Source organism: Tachypleus tridentatus, chromosome 7 (genome assembly GCF_004210375.1).
Source record: "Tachypleus tridentatus isolate NWPU-2018 chromosome 7, ASM421037v1, whole genome shotgun sequence".
NCBI lineage: Eukaryota > Metazoa > Arthropoda > Merostomata > Xiphosura > Limulidae > Tachypleus > Tachypleus tridentatus.
In genome coordinates, this window is record NC_134831.1 from 94,508,618 (window position 1) to 94,531,288 (window position 22,671).

The 22,671-nt window shown below is 36.1% G+C and overlaps 1 protein-coding gene across 1 annotated transcript in view; it reads left to right on the forward strand.

The window, feature by feature from the left end:
* The window catches only part of LOC143256220 (uncharacterized), a 34,113-nt gene extending 18,043 nt beyond the window's left edge, over nt 1-16,070 (forward strand). Inside the window, exons 2-5 of the mRNA XM_076513120.1 lie at nt 8,641-8,888; nt 12,650-12,691; nt 12,864-12,902; nt 13,334-16,070. Coding sequence (XP_076369235.1) covers nt 8,641-8,888; nt 12,650-12,691; nt 12,864-12,902; nt 13,334-13,375 — 371 coding nt within the window. The 3' untranslated portion in view covers nt 13,376-16,070. The remainder of the gene's footprint in view (nt 1-8,640; nt 8,889-12,649; nt 12,692-12,863; nt 12,903-13,333) is intronic.
* Nucleotides 16,071-22,671: the final 6,601 nt, after the last annotated feature.

The following is a 22,671-nucleotide window of genomic DNA, read 5'->3' on the forward strand; positions in this document are numbered from 1 at the left end:
CACACCTTGAAAATGAAACACGGGAGTGTCACACTGGACTCTTTATGTACATACAACCAGAAACAATATCAAACATTGAAAATGAAACACGAGAATATTCCACTGGACTCTTTATGGATATACAACCAGAAACAATGTCCACACCTTGAAAATCAAACACGGGAGTATTCCACTGGACTCTTTATGGATATACAACCAGAAACAATGTCCACACCTTGAATATGAAACACGGGAGTATTCTACTGGACTCTTTATGGATATACAACCAGAAACAATATCAAACATTGAAAATGAAACACGGTAGTATTCCACTGGACTCTTTATGGATATACAACCAGAAACAATATCAAACATTGAAAATGAAACACGGTAGTATTCCACTGGACTCTTTATGGATATACAACCAGAAACAATGTCCACATCTTGAAAATGAAACACGGGAGTATTCCACTGGACTCTTTTTGGATATAGAACCAGAAACAATGTCCACACCTTGAATACGAAACACGGGAGTATTCCACTGGACTCTTTATGGATATACAACCAGAAACAATGTCCACACCTTGAAAATGAAACACGGGAGTATTCCACTTGACTCTTTATGGATATACAAGCAGAAACAATGTCCACACCTTGAAAATGAAACACGGGAGTATCACACTGGACTCTTTATGTATATACAACCAGAAACAATATCAAACATTGAAAATGAAACACGGGAATATTTCACTGGACTCTTTATGGATATACAACCAGAAACAATGTCAAACATTGAAAATGAAACACGGGAGTATTCCACTGGACTCTTTATGGATATACAACCAGAAACAATGTCCACACCTTGAAAATGAAACACGGGAGTATCCCACTGGTCTCCTTTTGGATATGCAACCACAAACAATGTCCACACCTTGAATATGAAACACGGAAGTATTCTACTGGACTCTTTATGGATATACAACCAGAAACAATGTCCACACATTGAAAATGAAACACGGGAGTATCACACTGGACTCTTTATGGATATACAACCAGAAACAATGTCCACACATTGAAAATGAAACACGGGAGTATTCCACTGGACTCTTTATGGATATACAACCAGAAACAATGTCCACACATTGAAAATGAAACACGGGAGTATCACACTGGACTCTTTATGGATATACAACCAGAAACAATGTCCACACATTGAAAATGAAACACGGGAGTATTCCATTGGACTCTTTATGGATATACAACCAGAAACAATGTCCACACATTAAAAATGAAACACGGGAGTATTCCACTGGACTCTTTATGGATATACAACCAGAAACAATGTCCACACATTAAAAATGAAACACGGGAGTATTCCACTAGACTCTTTACGGATATACAACCAGAAACAATGTCCACACCTTGAAAATGAAACACGGGAGTATTCCACTTGACTCTTTATGGATATACAACCAGAAACAATGTCCACACCTTGAAAATGAAACACGGGAGTGTCACACTGGACTCTTTATGTATATACAACCAGAAACAATATCAAACATTGAAAATGAAACACGAGAATATTCCACTGGACTCTTTATGGATATACAACCAGAAACAATGTCCACACCTTGAAAATCAAACACGGGAGTATTCCACTGGACTCTTTATGGATATAGAACCAGAAACAATGTCCACACCTTGAATATGAAACATGGGAGTATTCTACTGGACTCTTTATGGATATACAACCAGAAACAATATCAAACATTGAAAATGAAACACGGGAGTATTCCACTGGACTCTTTATGGATATACAACCAGAAACAATGTCCACACCTTGAAAATGAAACACGGGAGTATCCCACTGGTCTCCTTTTGGATATACAACCAGAAACAATTGTCACACCTTGAAAATGAAACACGGTAGTATTCCACTGGACTCTTTATGGATATACAACAAGAAACAATGTCCACATCTTGAAAATGAAACACGGGAGTATTCCACTGGACTCTTTTTGGATATACAACCAGAAACAATGTCCACACCTTAAAAATGAAACACGAGAGTATTCCACTGGACACTTTATGGATATACAACAAGAAACAATGTCCACACCTTGAAAATGAAACACGGGAGTGTCACACTGGACTCTTTATGGATATACAACCAGAAACAATTGTCACACCTTGAAAATGAAACACGGTAGTATTCCACTGGACTCTTTATGGATATACAACAAGAAACAATGTCCACATCTTGAAAATGAAACACGGGAGTATTCCACTGGACTCTTTTTGGATATACAACCAGAAACAATGTCCACACCTTGAATACGAAACACGGGAGTATTCCACTGGACTCTTTATGGATATACAACCAGAAACAATGTCCACACCTTGAAAATGAAACACGGGAGTATTCCACTTGACTCTTTATGGATATACAAGCAGAAACAATGTCCACACCTTGAAAATGAAACACGGGAGTATCACACTGGACTCTTTATGTATATACAACCAGAAACAATATCAAACATTGAAAATGAAACACGAGAATATTCCACTGGACTCTTTATGGATATACAACCAGAAACAATGTCCACACCTTGAAAATCAAACACGGGAGTATTCCACTGGACTCTTTATGGATATACAACCAGAAACAATGTCCCCACCTTGAATATGAAACACGGGAGTATTCTACTGGACTCTTTATGGATATACAACCAGAAACAATATCAAACATTGAAAATGAAACACGGGAATATTTCACTGGACTCTTTATGGATATACAACCAGAAACAATGTCAAACATTGAAAATGAAACACGGGAGTATTCCACTGGACTCTTTATGGATATACAACCAGAAACAATGTCCACACCTTGAAAATGAAACACGGAAGTATCCCACTGGTCTCCTTTTGGATATACAACCAGAAACAATGTCCACACCTTGAAAATGAAACACGGGAGTATTCAACTGGACTCTTTATGGATATACAACCAGAAACAATGTCCACACCTTGAAAATGAAACACGGGAGTGTCACACTGGACTCTTTATGTATATACAACCAGAAACAATATCAAACATTGAAAATGAAATACGAGAATATTCCACTGGACTCTTTATGGATATACAACCAGAAACAATGTCCACACCTTGAAAATCAAACACGGGAGTATTCCACTGGACTCTTTATGGATATACAACCAGAAACAATGTCCACACCTTGAATATGAAACACGGAAGTATTCTACTGGACTCTTTATGGATATACAACCAGAAACAATGTCCACATATTGAAAATGAAACACGGGAGTCTTCCATTGGACTCTTTATGGATATACAACCAGAAACAATGTCCACACATTAAAAAATGAAACACGGGAGTATTGCACTGGACTCTTTACGGATATACAACCAGAAACAATGTCCACACCTTGAAAATGAAACACGGGAGTATTCCACTTGACTCTTTATGAATATACAACCAGAAACAATGTCCACACCTTGAAAATGAAACACGGGAGTGTCACACTGGACTCTTTATGTATATACAACCAGAAACAATATCAAACATTGAAAATGAAACACGAGAATATTCCACTGGACTCTTTATGGAGAAACAACCAGAAACAATGTCCACACCTTGAAAATGAAACACGGGAGTATCCCACTGGTCTCCTTTTGGATATACAACCAGAAACAATTGTCACACCTTGAAAATGAAACACGGTAGTATTCCACTGGACTCTTTATGGATATACAACAAGAAACAATGTCCACATCTTGAAAATGAAACACGGGAGTATTCCACTGGACTCTTTTTGGATATACAACCAGAAACAATGTCCACACCTTAAAAATGAAACACGAGAGTATTCCACTGGACTCTTTATGGATATACAACAAGAAACAATGTCCACACCTTGAAAATGAAACACGGGAGTGTCACACTGGACTCTTTATGGATATACAACCAGAAACAATTGTCACACCTTGAAAATGAAACACGGTAGTATTCCACTGGACTCTTTATGGATATACAACAAGAAACAATGTCCACATCTTGAAAATGAAACACGGGAGTATTCCACTGGATTCTTTTTGGATATACAACCAGAAACAATGTCCACACCTTAAAAATGAAACACGAGAGTATTCCACTGGACTCTTTATGGATATACAATAAGAAACAATGTCCACATCTTGAAAATGAAACACGGGAGTATTCCACTGGACTCTTTTTGGATATACAACCAGAAACAATGTCCACACCTTAAAATGAAACACGAGAGTATTCCACTGGACTCTTTATGGATATACAACAAGAAACAATGTCCACATCTTGAAAATGAAACAAACACGGGAGTATTCCACTGGACTCTTTATGGATATACAACAAGAAACAATGTCCACATCTTGAAAATGAAACATGGGAGTATTCTACTGGACTCTTTATGGATATACAACCAGAAACAATGTCCACACCTTGAAAATGAAACACGGGAGTTTCCCACTGGTCTCCTTTTGGATATACAACCAGAAACAATTGTCACACCTTGAAAATGAAACACGGTAGTATTCCACTGGACTCTTTATGGATATACAACAAGAAACAATGTCCACATCTTGAAAATGAAACACGGGAGTATTCCACTGGACTCTTTTTGGATATACAACCAGAAACAATGTCCACACCTTAAAAATGAAACACGAGAGTATTCCACTGGACACTTTATGGATATACAACAAGAAACAATGTCCACACCTTGAAAATGAAACACGGGAGTGTCACACTGGACTCTTTATGGATATACAACCAGAAACAATTGTCACACCTTGAAAATGAAACACGGTAGTATTCCACTGGACTCTTTATGGATATACAACAAGAAACAATGTCCACATCTTGAAAATGAAACACGGGAGTATTCCACTGGACTCTTTTGGATATACAACCAGAAACAATGTCCACACCTTGAATACGAAACACGGGAGTATTCCACTGGACTCTTTATGGATATACAACCAGAAACAATGTCCACACCTTGAAAATGAAACACGGGAGTATTCCACTTGACTCTTTATGGATATACAAGCAGAAACAATGTCCACACCTTGAAAATGAAACACGGGAGTATCACACTGGACTCTTTATGTATATACAACCAGAAACAATATCAAACATTGAAAATGAAACACGAGAATATTCCACTGGACTCTTTATGGATATACAACCAGAAACAATGTCCACACCTTGAAAATCAAACACGGGAGTATTCCACTGGACTCTTTATGGATATACAACCAGAAACAATGTCCCCACCTTGAATATGAAACACGGGAGTATTCTACTGGACTCTTTATGGATATACAACCAGAAACAATATCAAACATTGAAAATGAAACACGGGAATATTTCACTGGACTCTTTATGGATATACAACCAGAAACAATGTCAAACATTGAAAATGAAACACGGAAGTATCCCACTGGTCTCCTTTTGGATATACAACCAGAAACAATGTCCACACCTTGAAAATGAAACACGGGAGTATTCAACTGGACTCTTTATGGATATACAACCAGAAACAATGTCCACACCTTGAAAATGAAACACGGGAGTGTCACACTGGACTCTTTATGTATATACAACCAGAAACAATATCAAACATTGAAAATGAAATACGAGAATATTCCACTGGACTCTTTATGGATATACAACCAGAAACAATGTCCACACCTTGAAAATCAAACACGGGAGTATTCCACTGGACTCTTTATGGATATACAACCAGAAACAATGTCCACACCTTGAATATGAAACACGGAAGTATTCTACTGGACTCTTTATGGATATACAACCAGAAACAATGTCCACATATTGAAAATGAAACACGGGAGTATTCCATTGGACTCTTTATGGATATACAACCAGAAACAATGTCCACACATTAAAAATGAAACACGGGAGTATTGCACTGGACTCTTTACGGATATACAACCAGAAACAATGTCCACACCTTGAAAATGAAACACGGGAGTATTCCACTTGACTCTTTATGAATATACAACCAGAAACAATGTCCACACCTTGAAAATGAAACACGGGAGTGTCACACTGGACTCTTTATGTATATACAACCAGAAACAATATCAAACATTGAAAATGAAACACGAGAATATTCCACTGGACTCTTTATGGATATACAACCAGAAACAATGTCCACACCTTGAAAATGAAACACGGGAGTATCCCACTGGTCTCCTTTTGGATATACAACCAGAAACAATTGTCACACCTTGAAAATGAAACACGGTAGTATTCCACTGGACTCTTTATGGATATACAACAAGAAACAATGTCCACATCTTGAAAATGAAACACGGGAGTATTCCACTGGACTCTTTTGGATATACAACCAGAAACAATGTCCACACCTTAAAAATGAAACACGAGAGTATTCCACTGGACTCTTTATGGATATACAACAAGAAACAATGTCCACACCTTGAAAATGAAACACGGGAGTGTCACACTGGACTCTTTATGGATATACAACCAGAAACAATTGTCACACCTTGAAAATGAAACACGGTAGTATTCCACTGGACTCTTTATGGATATACAACAAGAAACAATGTCCACATCTTGAAAATGAAACACGGGAGTATTCCACTGGACTCTTTTTGGATATACAACCAGAAACAATGTCCACACCTTAAAAATGAAACACGAGAGTATTCCACTGGACTCTTTATGGATATACAATAAGAAACAATGTCCACATCTTGAAAATGAAACACGGGAGTATTCCACTGGACTCTTTTTGGATATACAACCAGAAACAATGTCCACACCTTAAAAATGAAACACGAGAGTATTCCACTGGACTCTTTATGGATATACAACAAGAAACAATGTCCACATCTTGAAAATGAAACAAACACGGGAGTATTCCACTGGACTCTTTATGGATATACAACAAGAAACAATGTCCACATCTTGAAAATGAAACATGGGAGTATTCTACTGGACTCTTTATGGATATACAACCAGAAACAATGTCCACACCTTGAAAATGAAACACGGGAGTTTCCCACTGGTCTCCTTTTGGATATACAACCAGAAACAATGTCCACACCTTGAAAATGAAACACGGGAGTATTCCACTGGACTCTTTATGGATATACAACGAGAAACAATGTCCACACCTTTAAAATGAAACACGGGAGTATCACACTGGACTCTTTATGGATATACAACCAGAAACAATATCAAACATTGAAAATGAAACACGGGATATTCCACTGGAGTCTTTATGGATATACAGCCAGAAACAATGTCCACACGTCTCTTAAGAGCATCATCCATTCCTCTACCGTTCTCCACGACATATTGTTGTGAACAGGGATTTTCAACTCTGAAAATATCAAAGACCAGAAAAGAGAGAGGGTTGTCTGTGTTGATGAGGTGATGAAAGTTTATTTGTTGTGTCGGTAGGGCCAAGCGCGTAAGGCGCGCGACTCGTAATTCGCGGGTTTGCGCCCGCGTCGCGCCAAACATGTTCGCCCTCTCAGCCGTGGGGTCGTTATAATGTGACGATCAATCCAACGTTTCTTTGGTAAAAGAGTAGCCCAAGAGTTGGCGGTGGGTGGTGATGACTAGCTGTTTTCCCTCTAGTCTTACACTGCTAAATTAGGGACGGCTAGCGCAGATAGCCCTCGAGTAGCTTTGCGCGAAATTTCAACCAAACAAACTCTCTGAAACTGATTGAAGATTTAATGTTGCTGTATTGGAATTTGTTCGGTGATTGTAGGATAAGCTCTGTCGATCTCTTGAAGATATTTTCTCAGTCTCGACTTGGGAATTTTGATGCTAATATATTAAGGAAATATTTTTATCACGATGTTTTAAAATGTGTGATGCCGCTATTGAGTCATCTTTAATTTCTGATGCTTTTGGTAATATTTGATTATATTACTCTGTCTAAGTTTCAATAATATTTCTAACTTAAAAGTGGACTGCTTAAAGTTTATCCATAAGCTGACAGGATACTGAAGAAAATCTCAGACCAGTCTTTTTCCAGATAAACTGGATTACCTGGGAAACCCCTGGGGAGGAATCTGGGAATTTCTCTAAAAATCCATTTATAGACCCATGCAGGGTATTGGATAAAGCTGCATAGCTGTGATGACGGTTATGCTTCTTCTTTGTATATATTCATAACCTTGATCCCAGGTTACTCCATGACGTATCATATGTGTTTAGATGGCGCCTCACTTTCATCAGTAGATTGTGAGTGAATTTAACACTTCGCAGAATTTAAACCAATACTTTTATTTCCTGTTCAATTTGTCCAATATTCTTTTGTGATAACATTTGCACAAAACCTAAATATCTATCTAATAACGTTTGTTTACACATTACCATCGTGAATTTCCTAATCTCAGAAATAAAAACATAAGAACAGATAGATAAGTATAGCAGTATCGTAGAAATTAGCTCTAAAAATGTCTTCTCTAATAATTTTCAATAAATTCTTTGAAAATTGCAGCTTTTCAAAAATTGTATTTACTTTTTTATTGTTAATAACTGAATTGTGAACAAAATAACCTGAATATCTAATGTTATGTTTCGTGTTTCAAAGCTGTTCAGGGGGACAGCGTACCTAAGAAACAAGCACTTAAAGAAGGACGTCCCGTCATAGACAAGGAAGGAGGTAACAAGTATCACGAAGGAAACGGTGATCCTGGGTTCGAGTTCGTCTTCGTAGATAACCCTAAAGGTTTCCTGACGAACAAAGAGAATGAAGAAGATGATGACAGTACATCTGAAGATGATTATGAAGACAGTTATGAATATCTAGATAATGGAAGTGATGGTTATGATGAAGAGGTTTGTTTGAGAGACTGATATTAACTCCAGTGTTCTTGTTTGTTTTTAATGGGAATAATAATAAAATATGTTATAGCTTTTTTTATGTTTGATTTGGATATTAGTAAAAATACTATGCTTAAGTGCCAAAGCAGTGAGTGATTCTGAGAGTTCAGGATTCGTGTCTCGTTGCCGCCAAGAAATTGCTCCCCTCCTCTTTAAAGCTGTGAGCGCGTTATAACAGTGACGGTCAAATTCCTTTTGAGATTTCATGGTTCACGTCTCTTTTTTTTCCCGTAAAATGTATTCTCACTTTGGGGCCGTGGGGTGTTATAAAAGTGATAGCCAACCCAGTATTCTATCACACAAGGGTAGACCTAGTGTTAGCGAAGGCGCTGTTTATTGCTATCTACCTTCCCTGTAATTTATCAGTTCTATATTATAGCGGCTATGAGTAGATAATCCATTATTTTGTGTAGCTTTGTGAAGAAAAAATATTAAGTGTCTTGGAAACGTTTGTTTGTTTGTTTGTTTTGAATTTCGTGCAAAGCTACTCGAGGGCTATCTGTGTTAGCCGTCCCTAATTTAGCAGTGTAAGTCTAGAGGGAAGGCAGCTAGTCATCACCACCCACCTCCAACTCTTGGGCTATTCTTTTACCAACGAATAGTGGGACTGACCGTCACTTTATAACGCCCCCACGGCTGGGAGGACGAGCATGTTTGGTGCGACCGGTATTCGAACCCGCGACCCTCGGATTACGAGTCGAACGCCTTAACTCACCTGGCCATGCCGGGCCCGTCCTTAGAAACTCCAGTCTTTGTAAAGTAAAACTTGGTTGTGCTGAGAAAAATATTTACTTATATAAAAACACAAACAAACAAAAAACAATTAATTATTGTCATAATGATATGCATAGCTTTGTTTGTATGTTATTAATCACAAATCCATTCAATAGCCTACATATTCTCTGCCTACAGCGGGTATCAAAACCAGAATTTTAGAGTTGTGAGCCGTGCTGTACCAGCAAGTGTTAAAGAAAAGTAAAACTGATTTATGTTTATTTATGTTATTTATTTATGTTTTAACAAGATATGAAACTTACCAAACATACATGTTATAAACACGTCCCTCAGGAGTCAAGGGGTGTCTTTATACCGTAAGTTGTTGAATATTAAAAGTGAGTTCAATCCGGGAACTCCCGGAGAGGTTGGTTTTGAATGTATATTTTCGAGACAAGGTTTTATTTGTTAACTGATACATTTTTAATTAAAATACAACATCCTTAAGTCTCCATACCAGCTGGTACTAAGGTCTACCTGCTGGTAGTAAATTCAGTATATATCAATAAAGCCACATTCTGATCATCATTAGTTAAGAAATTACCAGCCTTTTATGTGTCTGCTATCACCTTTTTATGTTTAGCTTTGAATTTAAATACGAACGAATTCACCTGTGATTCCGTATGGAAGTTCGAAGCATCACGATAGTCAGAAGTAGGATAAGTAGACAGAAACACTTGGAAAGCAGCTACAGACATATTATTATACTCGGCTTGCTCACAGGTGGTTCTAACCGGTTCCTGAATACCTCTGTGTTTCATTTGAGGACTTCTTTGTTTCTTGTGCTTGTGATGCAGCGACGTAAGCTACCTTACCACTTTAAATCACTTTTCGCAGCCCTAACGATAAAAGTATGTGAAAAATGTTTTCTTTTTAGCTGATAAACCTGTCTACAAAATGTACCCAACTGCCTTGTGAGAAGTCTGTTATGAAGTGAAATTAAATCAAGTTTATATTTTGTGGATTACTGAAGAGGGAGAAGGGATAATTCCAAAGATCGTTTGGCGGAGACGGTGAATTTCATATTTTGACGTAAATTAGTGAATTCTGTAGGTATGTATCTCTACCGACAGTACAGCCGTAAGTCTACAAATTTACAACGCTAAAATCAGGGGTTAGATTCCCCGCGGTGGACTCAGCAGATAGCCCAGTGTGGCTTTGCTATAATAAAACACACTTTATAGGTATGTTTCGTAAAGGGAATGACTTTTTGTCACGTGTGTACTTTGTTTGTAATTAAGCGCAAAGCTACTGAATGAGTTCCTTGTATTGTGTGTACCACGGAAATCGAAACCATATTTTGATCGTTATGAGTTCTCAGACCTAACGCTGTGTCACTTATGTTTGTCTCGTATTCAGGGGGGGGATATATTTGCTCCACAGTAACAACGTACAAAATGAGTTCTTTAGGAAGGGGATCTGTCTAGCTCACTGTAACTACGTACAGAATGAGTTCTTTAGGAAGGGGATCTGTCTAGCTCACTGTAACTACGTACAGAATGAGTTCTTTAGGAAGGGGATCTGTCTAGCTCACTGTAACTACGTACAGAATGAGTTCTTTAGGAAGGGGATCTGTCTAGCTCACTGTAACTACATACAGAGTGAGTTCTTTAGGAAGGGGATCTGTCTAGCTCACTGTAACTACGTACAGAATGAGTTCTTTAGGAAGGGGATCTGTCTAGCTCACTGTAACTACGTACAGAATGAGTTCTTTAGGAAGGGGATCTGTCTAGCTCACTGTAACTACGTACAGAATGAGTTCTTTAGGAAGGGGATCTGTCTAGCTCACTGTAACTACGTACAGAATGAGTTCTTTAGGAAGGGGATCTGTCTAGCTCACTGTAACTACATACAGAGTGAGTTCTTTAGGAAGGGGATCTGTCTAGCTCACTGTAACTACGTACAGAATGAGTTCTTTAGGAAGGGGATCTGTCTAGCTCACTGTAACTACGTACAGAATGAGTTCTTTAGGAAGGGATCTGTCTAGCTCACTGTAACTACGTACAGAATGAGTTCTTTAGGAAGGGGATCTGTCTAGCTCACTGTAACTACGTACAGAATGAGTTCTTTAGGAAGGGGATCTGTCTAGCTCACTGTAACTACGTACAGAATGAGTTCTTTAGGAAGGGGATCTGTCTAGCTCACTGTAACTACGTACAGAATGAGTTCTTTAGGAAGGGGATCTGTCTAGCTCACTGTAACTACGTACAGAATGAGTTCTTTAGGAAGGGGATCTGTCTAGCTCACTGTAACTACATACAGAGTGAGTTCTTTAGGAAGGGGATCTGTCTAGCTCACTGTAACTACGTACAGAATGAGTTCTTTAGGAAGGGGATCTGTCTAGCTCACTGTAACTACGTACAGAATGAGTTCTTTAGGAAGGGGATCTGTCTAGCTCACTGTAACTACGTACAGAATGAGTTCTTTAGGAAGGGGATCTGTCTAGCTCACTGTAACTACGTACAGAATGAGTTATTTAGGAAGGGGATATGTCTAGCTCACTGTAACTACATACAGAATGAGTTCTTTAGGAAGGGGATATGTCTAGCCTGCTGTAACTACATACAGAATGAGTTCTTTAGGAAGGGGATATGTCTAGCCCGCTGTAACTACATACAGAATCAGTTCTTCGGGGGGGGGGGTCTGTCTAGCGCACCGTAGCTACATACAGAATCAGTTCTTCATTATCTGTTTTCCTGTGTTTAATGCCGAAGAATCATTACACGAATGTTTTCAGGAGTTTCTTAAATAAATGCTTTAGAAACGTGTGAAGAAAAAATGCACTACATGTCTAAAAATAAAAACCAGAAGGAATGTTTGTGTTTTTTATCACTATCTCTTTCTTTTCAAAATGCATATCTTTCTATACCACGGAACTTGCAAAATATTTTTGAACAGTTTTAATAAACTTATTCAAAAACTGTTTTATTTTCTTCCTGCAGTGTAGAAGAAAATATGATGCGTGTTTGGAGGCTGGCTCAGCGGTAAGTTGGTTACAGTTTAACTATCTTATTGTGTTTATGACGAAACGTCATTCACTTCCATTGAGTTCGTGTTGGAATACCATCTAGTGTCATTTTAATGAAACAGTATTTATTTTCTTTAAAGTATATGTCCGATTTCCAATATTTAATTTTGTCTTTTTTTTTTTTCCAGAATCCTCAAAAACTCCGGTGTCAAAAATCGTACTTTTTGGTAAGTAAGACACAACAAGTTAAGACACCTAAATTTATGTATTCTCCACATTAAAACTAGTAGAACACTCTACACATTAACACTTGTATACATCCCTGTACACATGAACACTTGTATGCATCAGTGTGTATATTAACATTTGTATACATCACTGTACACATGAACACTTGTATGCATCAGTGTGTATATTAACATTTGTATACATCACTGTGCAAATTAACACTTGTATACATCACTGTACACATTAACACTTGTTTTAATACCACTGTAACATTAAAAAAGTAAACTATTAACAAACTTAGAGTTTTTATCTTGTTACACTTATTACTTATTTTTCTAGAAATGTTTATTTATTGAAAATACCATCTATGTAAAAAGTAGAAATCTTACAGACGATCTGTTTGTGATGTCGTCTTTTGTTTTTTTTTCAGTGTTTACTCGACGATGATGAATACGTCTACGGTGAACTTTGAGCACATTTAAAGCACTGTTTCTTTTTTGTCTTTTTTAACATTGCAGGTTTCTAATTCTCAGTTTCTTTATTTGTTTTCAAGTGATAATAGGACCAAATATCGTGAATTTGTTTTGTTTTCTAAGTTAAAAGAGTTGCCACCTGTTGACTTGGAACTTCACTGAATGAAATGTTAAGTTTTAGTGGTCTAGTAACGGCTTTGCTCTAAGATTGAAATGGCCCCGATCACCGAAGTATACCACGTAATAACTGCGCATGTGCATTAATGAATCAAATTAGAAAATGTATCGCATTTTAGTTAGCGCTCATGTAAATATGGCTTCTTCGTTTACTGTTTTGTTTTAAAGACTAAATAATCAGTAAAAGTACATCATGCGAGTATTGGTTATAAAACAACGAAAGTCCGAATAAACTGCCATAGTTCCCATTTTATTAACCGTAGCCTTACATCATTTTTCACACGTTTGACTCCAGGGGCGTAGATTTTTTACACCCGGCGGGGATGATTTTTGCAACCACTTATGTCAACTGTTCAATTTGCAAATTGGTAATCTCTGATTACGTAAACCTGAAAGCTGTAAACATGCAGTCACAGAGTAATCTTGTTGCCTCGATACTTGCATGTATACTTAGGCCTACTGACTGATACTTACGAATTATCGCTTAGATAGAAAAGCTTAGAAGCACGCCTATTATTAAAGATGTGCATTTCGGCTACTGAAAAAGCCTACATCTAGGCCTAATTATGTAATTCGATTGGTAAGAACACGAGAATCACAAGAACAAACACACAATTCGTAGGCCTTTGATGCAATAAACAATTCAACAGACCAAACTGTAGGGGCGATGATTGTATGCACCATACCCCCCACCTAAAATGAAGGGGGATGTATACCCCCCATCCTCCCAGGATATACGCCCCTGTTTGACTCAACGAAAACTTTCATGTACCCAGACTTTGGAATACCAGCTGTAAGCTTTCATATTCTATCACATCATACGTCAACTGCTTGTGAATCAGCTAGCGCTTCACAATAGCACTCGACTGCACGTGAAACAATCATTCCTAAAAAGTATAACCTGGCTTGGCAGAGTGGTTAAGGTGATGGACACCCAATCTGAGAGTTGCGGGTTAGAATCCCTGTTACACCAACTATACTCGCCTTTTCAGCCGTTGGGAGGCGTATAATGGCACAGTCAATCCTACTATTCTCCGAAAAAAACAAAAAAACTCAATAATTGGCGGTGGGTAGTGATGACTAACTAGCTGCATTCCGTCTAGTTTTACACTACTAAATTATGAATGATTAGTACAGATAGCCCTCTGTACTAGTGTAGTTTTGCGGAAAATTCAAAACGAAGCATAATAATCGTACTTACTACAGCATAAAAATATAGGTCTATCGGTCAAAGGTTTAGCGTCTAACGTTCGTTACAATGAGTCTGCTCAAACACGACATTAACGGTTTTATTCTGTAACACGTGAAGTAGTAGTTGTATTATGTTAATGGTTTTATTATTATATCATGTGGTCCTTGTGAATTAGTGGTTTCATTGTGTTAACGGTTTCATTATTATATCACGTATTCCTTAGAATTAATAGTTGATTGTGTTAATGGTTTTATTATTATATCATGTGGTCCTTGTGAATTAGTGGTTTCATTGTTTTAACGGTTTCATTATTATATCACGTATTCCTTAGAATTAATAGTTGATTGTGTTAATGGTTTTATTATTATATCATGTGGTCCTTGTGAATTAGTGGTTTCATTGTGTTAACGGTTTCATTATTATATCACGTATTCCTTAGAATTAATAGTTGATTGTGTTAATGGTTTTATTATTATATCATGTGGTCCTTGTGAATTAGTGGTTTCATTGTGTTAACGGTTTCATTATTATATCACGTATTCCTTAGAATTAATAGTTGATTGTGTTAATGGTTTTATTATTATATCATGTGGTCCTTGTGAATTAGTGGTTTCATTGTGTTAACGGTTTCATTATTATATCACGTATTCCTTAGAATCAATAGTTGATTGTGTTAATGGTTTTATTATTATATCATGTGGTCCTTGTGAATTAGTGGTTTCATTGTGTTAACGGTTTCATTATTATATCACGTATTCCTTAGAATCAATAGTTGATTGTGTTAATAGTTTCATTATTATATCATGTGGTCCTTGTGAATTAGTGATTTCATTGTGTTAACGGTTTCATAACTACATAATGTGGTCCTTGTGAATTAGTGGTTTCATTGTGCTAACCATTACATTATCGTAACAAGCGGTCCTTATAAATTACTAGTTGCATTATTTTAATAGTTTCATTATTATATCATGTGGTCCTTGTGAATTAGTAGTTTCATTATGTTAATGATTTCATTATTATATGTGGTCCTTGTAAATAACTAGTTTTTTTGTGTTAACGGTTTCATTATTATAATATGTGGTGTTTTGTGAGTTAGTGGTTTCATTATTATATCATGTGATCGTGTGAATCAGTAGCTGCATTATGTTAAAACTATTTAGCCTAATGATGTTTTTCTCATATTTATTGTGTTTTTAATATTTTTATGTAGCTTACTGGACCAAATATTTCTAATAAATGAGATTGCATGAATAGCTTTGAATTTGTATTTTTGTATGTTAATAAGTTATGTACTGTTTTGCATATTTAATAAAAAATGAAACGTTTATGGATTTGTAATATGTTTTTAAGGACGTATTTAAACATACTTTCACCAACATTTCTTTTTGAAAGATGTTATAGTGAAGACAATTTGAACAACTAGTTTTATAGTCGAGACAAAATTTATCTTTGTAGTCTGTCGTGACAAAGATTTTGCTAATAGTAGTTCCGTTGTCGTGACAAAATTTCTCTTCATGCAACTGTATAGTTTTATCGCTGTGTTATTGTGGAATATTCTTATTACAAATGTTCCATTACGTTTGGTCGGGCTATATGATTGCCTTGTGACATTTTCAGTTTTTACTTAAGTTCATAAAGTCTAAAAAAATATTCATACGGGGACTTTGTGCACGGTTGTCAGTGTTGAATAGGAAGCTTTACCGTCAAACGTTTCACCACATTTGCTCAGAATAATCATCTTATTGGACTATGAGTTACAGCTCAATAAATGGCATAATCTTCTTATACTGATCAGCAGTCATGGTGCCATCAGTTTTATGAAAATTGCCGACACCTCTGCCTGTATTGTAGTCCCAATAATATTACTAATCCTCTATCATTATTCACTGTAGATGGTGTGAAATGACTTGGACATGTTTCTCCTGTTCTCTATTGAACAAACTCAATTGGTTATTCAGCTGTTAAGAGCACACGTTTTCAGCTTTGTTCATTGTACTGTTTGCGGTTTGATGCCCGTTTCAGCTTTTTGTTTTCAAGTAGCCACACGTCTATTAAGACTACTTCATTCTTGTATGTATCTTACTGTTTTAAACGTGCCATTCACACACAAAAAAAATCATCAGAAAAATCTGCACTCGGTCGTCATCTGTCTCATAACGAACACATTCTGAGACTCTTAACATCACTTTTTGTAGAGTTTAGATTTTCTGTGTTGACTACTTTTATTACTAACAAGGTAGTTTCACGTGCCCTCTATAGAATCATGCATATATTTCCATCTGAAACATTGAGTCTTAAAGTAATCTTTCAAATGGAGTATCCTTGTCCAGCCATAACTTTAATTTGTTATTTCAGTCCTCTGGGAACCATTAATGGAATAATACTACAACTACTGGGAATAGTATGATTACATTTTATAGACTTCGTACTTGCGTGGCACTTTTTAATTGATTGGGTGACAATCACAGTGTAAATTATCGCCATCATATATCTGTTTTCAGATACATTTAATTTTCACACAATAAGTGGGCATAATCCCATTTTTCATAGTTATTTCAAGTACTATCTATTAGGTATGCAAATCGAAATACTTCATTTTGTAAAATTACCTTATCGACTATGTACATTAAAATTTTTTGTAGGTGTACAGTCATGAGTAAAACTTGGATTTCAAAACCTGTGATGGGCAGAACACACATAGTCTAGCTGTTGAATGTAGTTTTGTATTATTCTACAACCAAACCAAGACCCATAAACTCACAATATATTTATTTGAAACAAGTATATTAAGTATACAAGTATACCATAAAATTATGAAAAAAATAGTTTTTGTTTTAAATGAAAGGAATCAACAAAACATATGTTTACTATATACTTGAAAACTTATGTGTAGAATATATTTGAATGTCAATCTATAAACTAAATAATACTGTAATAATGCACGTTTAAGTTGCGCCATCTGTTGACTTTTCGATAAAATATATATATATATATATATATGTATTATATTATATATACTCTTCAAAAAAAGAAACGCAAAAGGCAAAATTTGAGACAAATTGTTAACAAGTTTATTCCGGGTAGTTCTGTATGACACGTGTGAAACTTTGCACATTCACTGCTGAACATCCAAAGTCTGCAAAGGCGAAGTCCACGCTCACTAGATGAAGTTTAACGTCACTCAACGTCAATAACGAGTATGCCCCCCGTGAGTATCAATAACTGCTTGGCATCTCCTGCCCATGGAAGCGATGATATGACGAATCACATCCTGTGTAATGGCTGTCCACTCAGCCTGCAAAGCTGCTGCAAGCTGAGGTAGAGTCCGCGGTTGAGGTTGTCGCCGTCGCAGACGTCGGTCCAACACGTCCCAAAGATGTTCGACGGGGTTTAAATCTGGTGATCTGGAGGGCCAGGGAAGAACGTTGATGTTGTGGTGTCTCAAGAAGACAGTGGTGAGTCGGGCTGTGTGAGGACGGGCGTTGTCATGTTGAAAAACATCGTTGACGTTCACCATGATGGGTTGCACATGGAACCTAAGAATCTCGTAGACGGTTGCGTACGGTCTGATAGGAAATCCTACGCAGCCCTGGTATGGTTGAGGCAGTAGACGTCGCAGTGGTGGTCCTATCCCGAAGGTGACGTAACCGGATATAGCGATCTTGTGCGGGCGTGGTCACACGAGGTCTGCCAGATCGTGGACGGTCACGAGTTGATCCATGTTGTTGGTAACGATTCCATAGCCTTGCAATGGTGCTTGGGTGAACATTCACAGCTCTGGCAACATCTGATCGAGATTTGCCTGCTTCCAAGCGACCAATGGCGTTGTTGCGTTGTGCTTCAGTCAATCTTGGCGTAACTGTATTGCGTGTCGGTGGTTTAACACTGAGCTATGGAAACTGAGAACCCGTCACTTTTATATTGATTGTGCACATGTTGCACTTGCAGAACATGCAGATCTCTGAAACAAATTTATTGAACACGAATGCGTTTTGGCAAAAAATCCGATGTTTTACTCCGTTTTCAAAGTGCACAACTTTTATTGTCATTTTAGTCTGACAATCAGTGCCTTAACACGTGTAACATCACATACTCCGAGCTTGTAACGTTATTACATATATTTCTCTTTAAAAATATCCCTTTTGCGTTTCTTTTTTTAAAGAGTACATATAATATAAAATTATATATATATATTGCAAGTACGAGTGGTTTAGTGTCTGAAGGTTTATAGGATTTAGTTCCTGCCTGTAGTTAAGCAAAAAACTAAACAATAAGTTATCTGTACTGTGCTCAACCTGGATGTCAAAACATGATTATTAGCATTATAAGTTCACAGACTTACTGCTGTATCACTGGGATACATAAGTGTTAGTAAAAATTAATTAGATTGATTTCAGTTTTACAGAATAGCTTTAAACAATAGGTAATGCTTTCCTAACGTAAACTCAGTTAATATTAGTTTAATCCATGTATAGACCATACAGTCAGATAATATTAATTTAATCCATGTATAGACCATACAGTCAGATAATATTAGTTTAATCCATGCATAGACCATACAGTCAGATAATATTAATTTAATCCATGCATAGACCATACAGTCAGATAATATTAGTTTAACCCATGTATAGACCATACAGTCAGATAATATTAGTTTAATCCATGTATAGACCATACAGTCAGATAATATTAGTTTAATCCATGTATAGACCATACAGTCAGATAATATTAGTTTAATCCATGTATAGACCATACAGTCAGATAATATTAGTTTAATCCATGTATAGACCATACAGTCAGATAATATTAATTTAATCCATGTATAGACCATACAGTCAGATAATATTAGTTTAATCCATGCATAGACCATACAGTCAGATAATATTAGTTTAATCCATGCATAGACCATACAGTCAGATAATATTAGTTTAATCCATGCATAGACTATACAGTCAGATAATATTAATTTAATCCATGTATAGACCATACAGTCAGATAATATTAGTTTAATCCATGTATAGACCATACAGTCAGATAATATTAGTTTAATCCATGTATAGACCATACAGTCAGATAATATTAGTTTAATCCATGTATAGACCATACAGTCAGATAATATTAGTTTAATCCATGTATAGGCCATGCAGTCAGATAATATTAATTTAATCCATGTATAGACCATACAGTCAGATAATATTAGTTTAATCCATGCATAGACCATACAGTCAGATAATATTAGTTTAATCCATGTATAGACAATACAGTCAGATAATATTAATTTAATCCATGTATAGACCATACAGTCAGATAATATTAGTTTAATCCATGTAGAGACCATACAGTCAGATAATATTAATTTAATCCATGTATAGACCATACAGTCAGATAATATTAATTTAATCCATGTATAGACCATACAGTCAGATAATATTAGTTTAATCCATGTATAGACCATATAGTCAGATAATATTAGTTTAATCCATGTATAGACCATACAGTCAGATAATATTAGTTTAATCCATGTATAGACCATACAGTCAGATAATATTAGTTTAATCCATGCATAGACCATACAGTCAGATAATATTAATTTAATCCATGCATAGACCATACAGTCAGATAATATTAGTTTAACCCATGTATAGACCATACAGTCAGATAATATTAGTTTAATCCATGTATAGACCATACAGTCAGATAATATTAGTTTAATCCATGTATAGACCATACAGTCAGATAATATTAGTTTAATCCATGTATAGACCATACAGTCAGATAATATTAGTTTAATCCATGTATAGACCATACAGTCAGATAATATTAATTTAATCCATGTATAGACCATACAGTCAGATAATATTAGTTTAATCCATGCATAGACCATACAGTCAGATAATATAAGTTTAATCCATGCATAGACCATACAGTCAGATAATATTAGTTTAATCCATGCATAGACTATACAGTCAGATAATATTAATTTAATCCATGTATAGACCATACAGTCAGATAATATTAGTTTAATCCATGTATAGACCATACAGTCAGATAATATTAGTTTAATCCATGTATAGACCATACAGTCAGATAATATTAGTTTAATCCATGTATAGACCATACAGTCAGATAATATTAGTTTAATCCATGTATAGGCCATGCAGTCAGATAATATTAATTTAATCCATGTATAGACCACACAGTCAGATAATATTAGTTTAATCCATGCATAGACCATACAGTCAGATAATATTAGTTTAATCCATGTATAGACAATACAGTCAGATAATATTAATTTAATCCATGTATAGACCATACAGTCAGATAATATTAGTTTAATCCATGTAGAGACCATACAGTCAGATAATATTAATTTAATCCATGTATAGACCATACAGTCAGATAATATTAATTTAATCCATGTATAGACCATACAGTCAGATAATATTAGTTTAATCCATGTATAGACCATATAGTCAGATAATATTAGTTTAATCCATGTATAGACCATACAGTCAGATAATATTAGTTTAATCCATGCATAGACCATACAGTCAGATAATATTAATTTAATCCATGCATAGACCATACAGTCAGATAATATTAGTTTAATCCATGTATAGACCATACAGTCAGATAATATTAATTTAATCCATGTATAGACCATACAGTCAGATAATATTAGTTTAATCCATGTATAGACCATACAGTCAGATGTATGGACCATACAGTCCACAGTTGGAGCGTAAGGCCCTCCGCTAGTACAACGGTATGTCTCCGGGTTTACAACGCTAAAATCATGGGTTCGATTCCCCACGGTTGGCTGAGGTGATAGCTTGATGTGGTATTGCTATAAGAAAATACACACACATACGATTGTAAGTTCAGTTAATATAAGTTTTTCACATAGAATATTTAAATAAGATAGTTTGTTTTACTGAATTTGTGAGCAAACAACCTAGAAAACCATTTTTGGTAAACAAAACGTTTAAGTTTGAAAGATTTTCGATGAATTTACATCCAGTCCTTTTTTCTTTCGTAAATAACTATGTAATGTACATATAAAGTGCTTTCAACGTAAAGAACAGCGTCAAGTCTCAAGACTTATAACGCAAAAACCGGTTTTCGATACCCATGTTGGGCACAGCACAGATAGCAGCTCATTGTTTTACTTTAGTGTTCAACAACTAAATAATGTCTAATTGAAGATGTTAAGGATGTTCATTGTCAGGACATATTCATTATCAATCTGCGAAATAACAATTTTTATCCGAAACGTTAAAGCAGACCCTCTTTCTCAATTCCGACGAAACGAGTTTTAGATTAACTCTGACGTCGGGTCAAAATTATTTTAGTCGGGCCTAATTTCTTTATTGCCGTCGGTATCTATACCTAATGCGCTGGAGACGAGTGTTTGTTACGTTGACAGTGTAAACATTAGTATCGCTTCTACGATGAATCAAATCCAATTGCCTCATTAGAAGAAAAACAAGTGTTTAAGATTCTTTGCAAGATGACGGGCAAGTTTCGTAAAATATCTGGTGGATTTTCTAAGTAACATAACATTTATTGAACAGTGTTTCACATTTTTCCACGGCAAAACTTGAGGTGTCAAAAACAACTCTTTTTCTCGATACAGCCGGTAACCTGTGCCTATTCCTTTGGATATTAGGCCTATTAAGTATTACTGATTTGTGGATTGTGTTTTCGTGCTTTCCAAATTTACATTGATTTTTGTTTCAGGTAACAGACGAGAATTTTTTTTCATATCTGTTCGAGTTGAAAGTACTGTCATTTTATAAACTACTCGGTGATTAAACGTCATGTTGTATGTTTTCTGTGTGTTTGGATGTGAACTAGTGACAAGTTTTTTTAAAAATCCCTCCTGTCTCTGAATAGACCTTTGAAATTCCCCGTAGGTCAGTAATA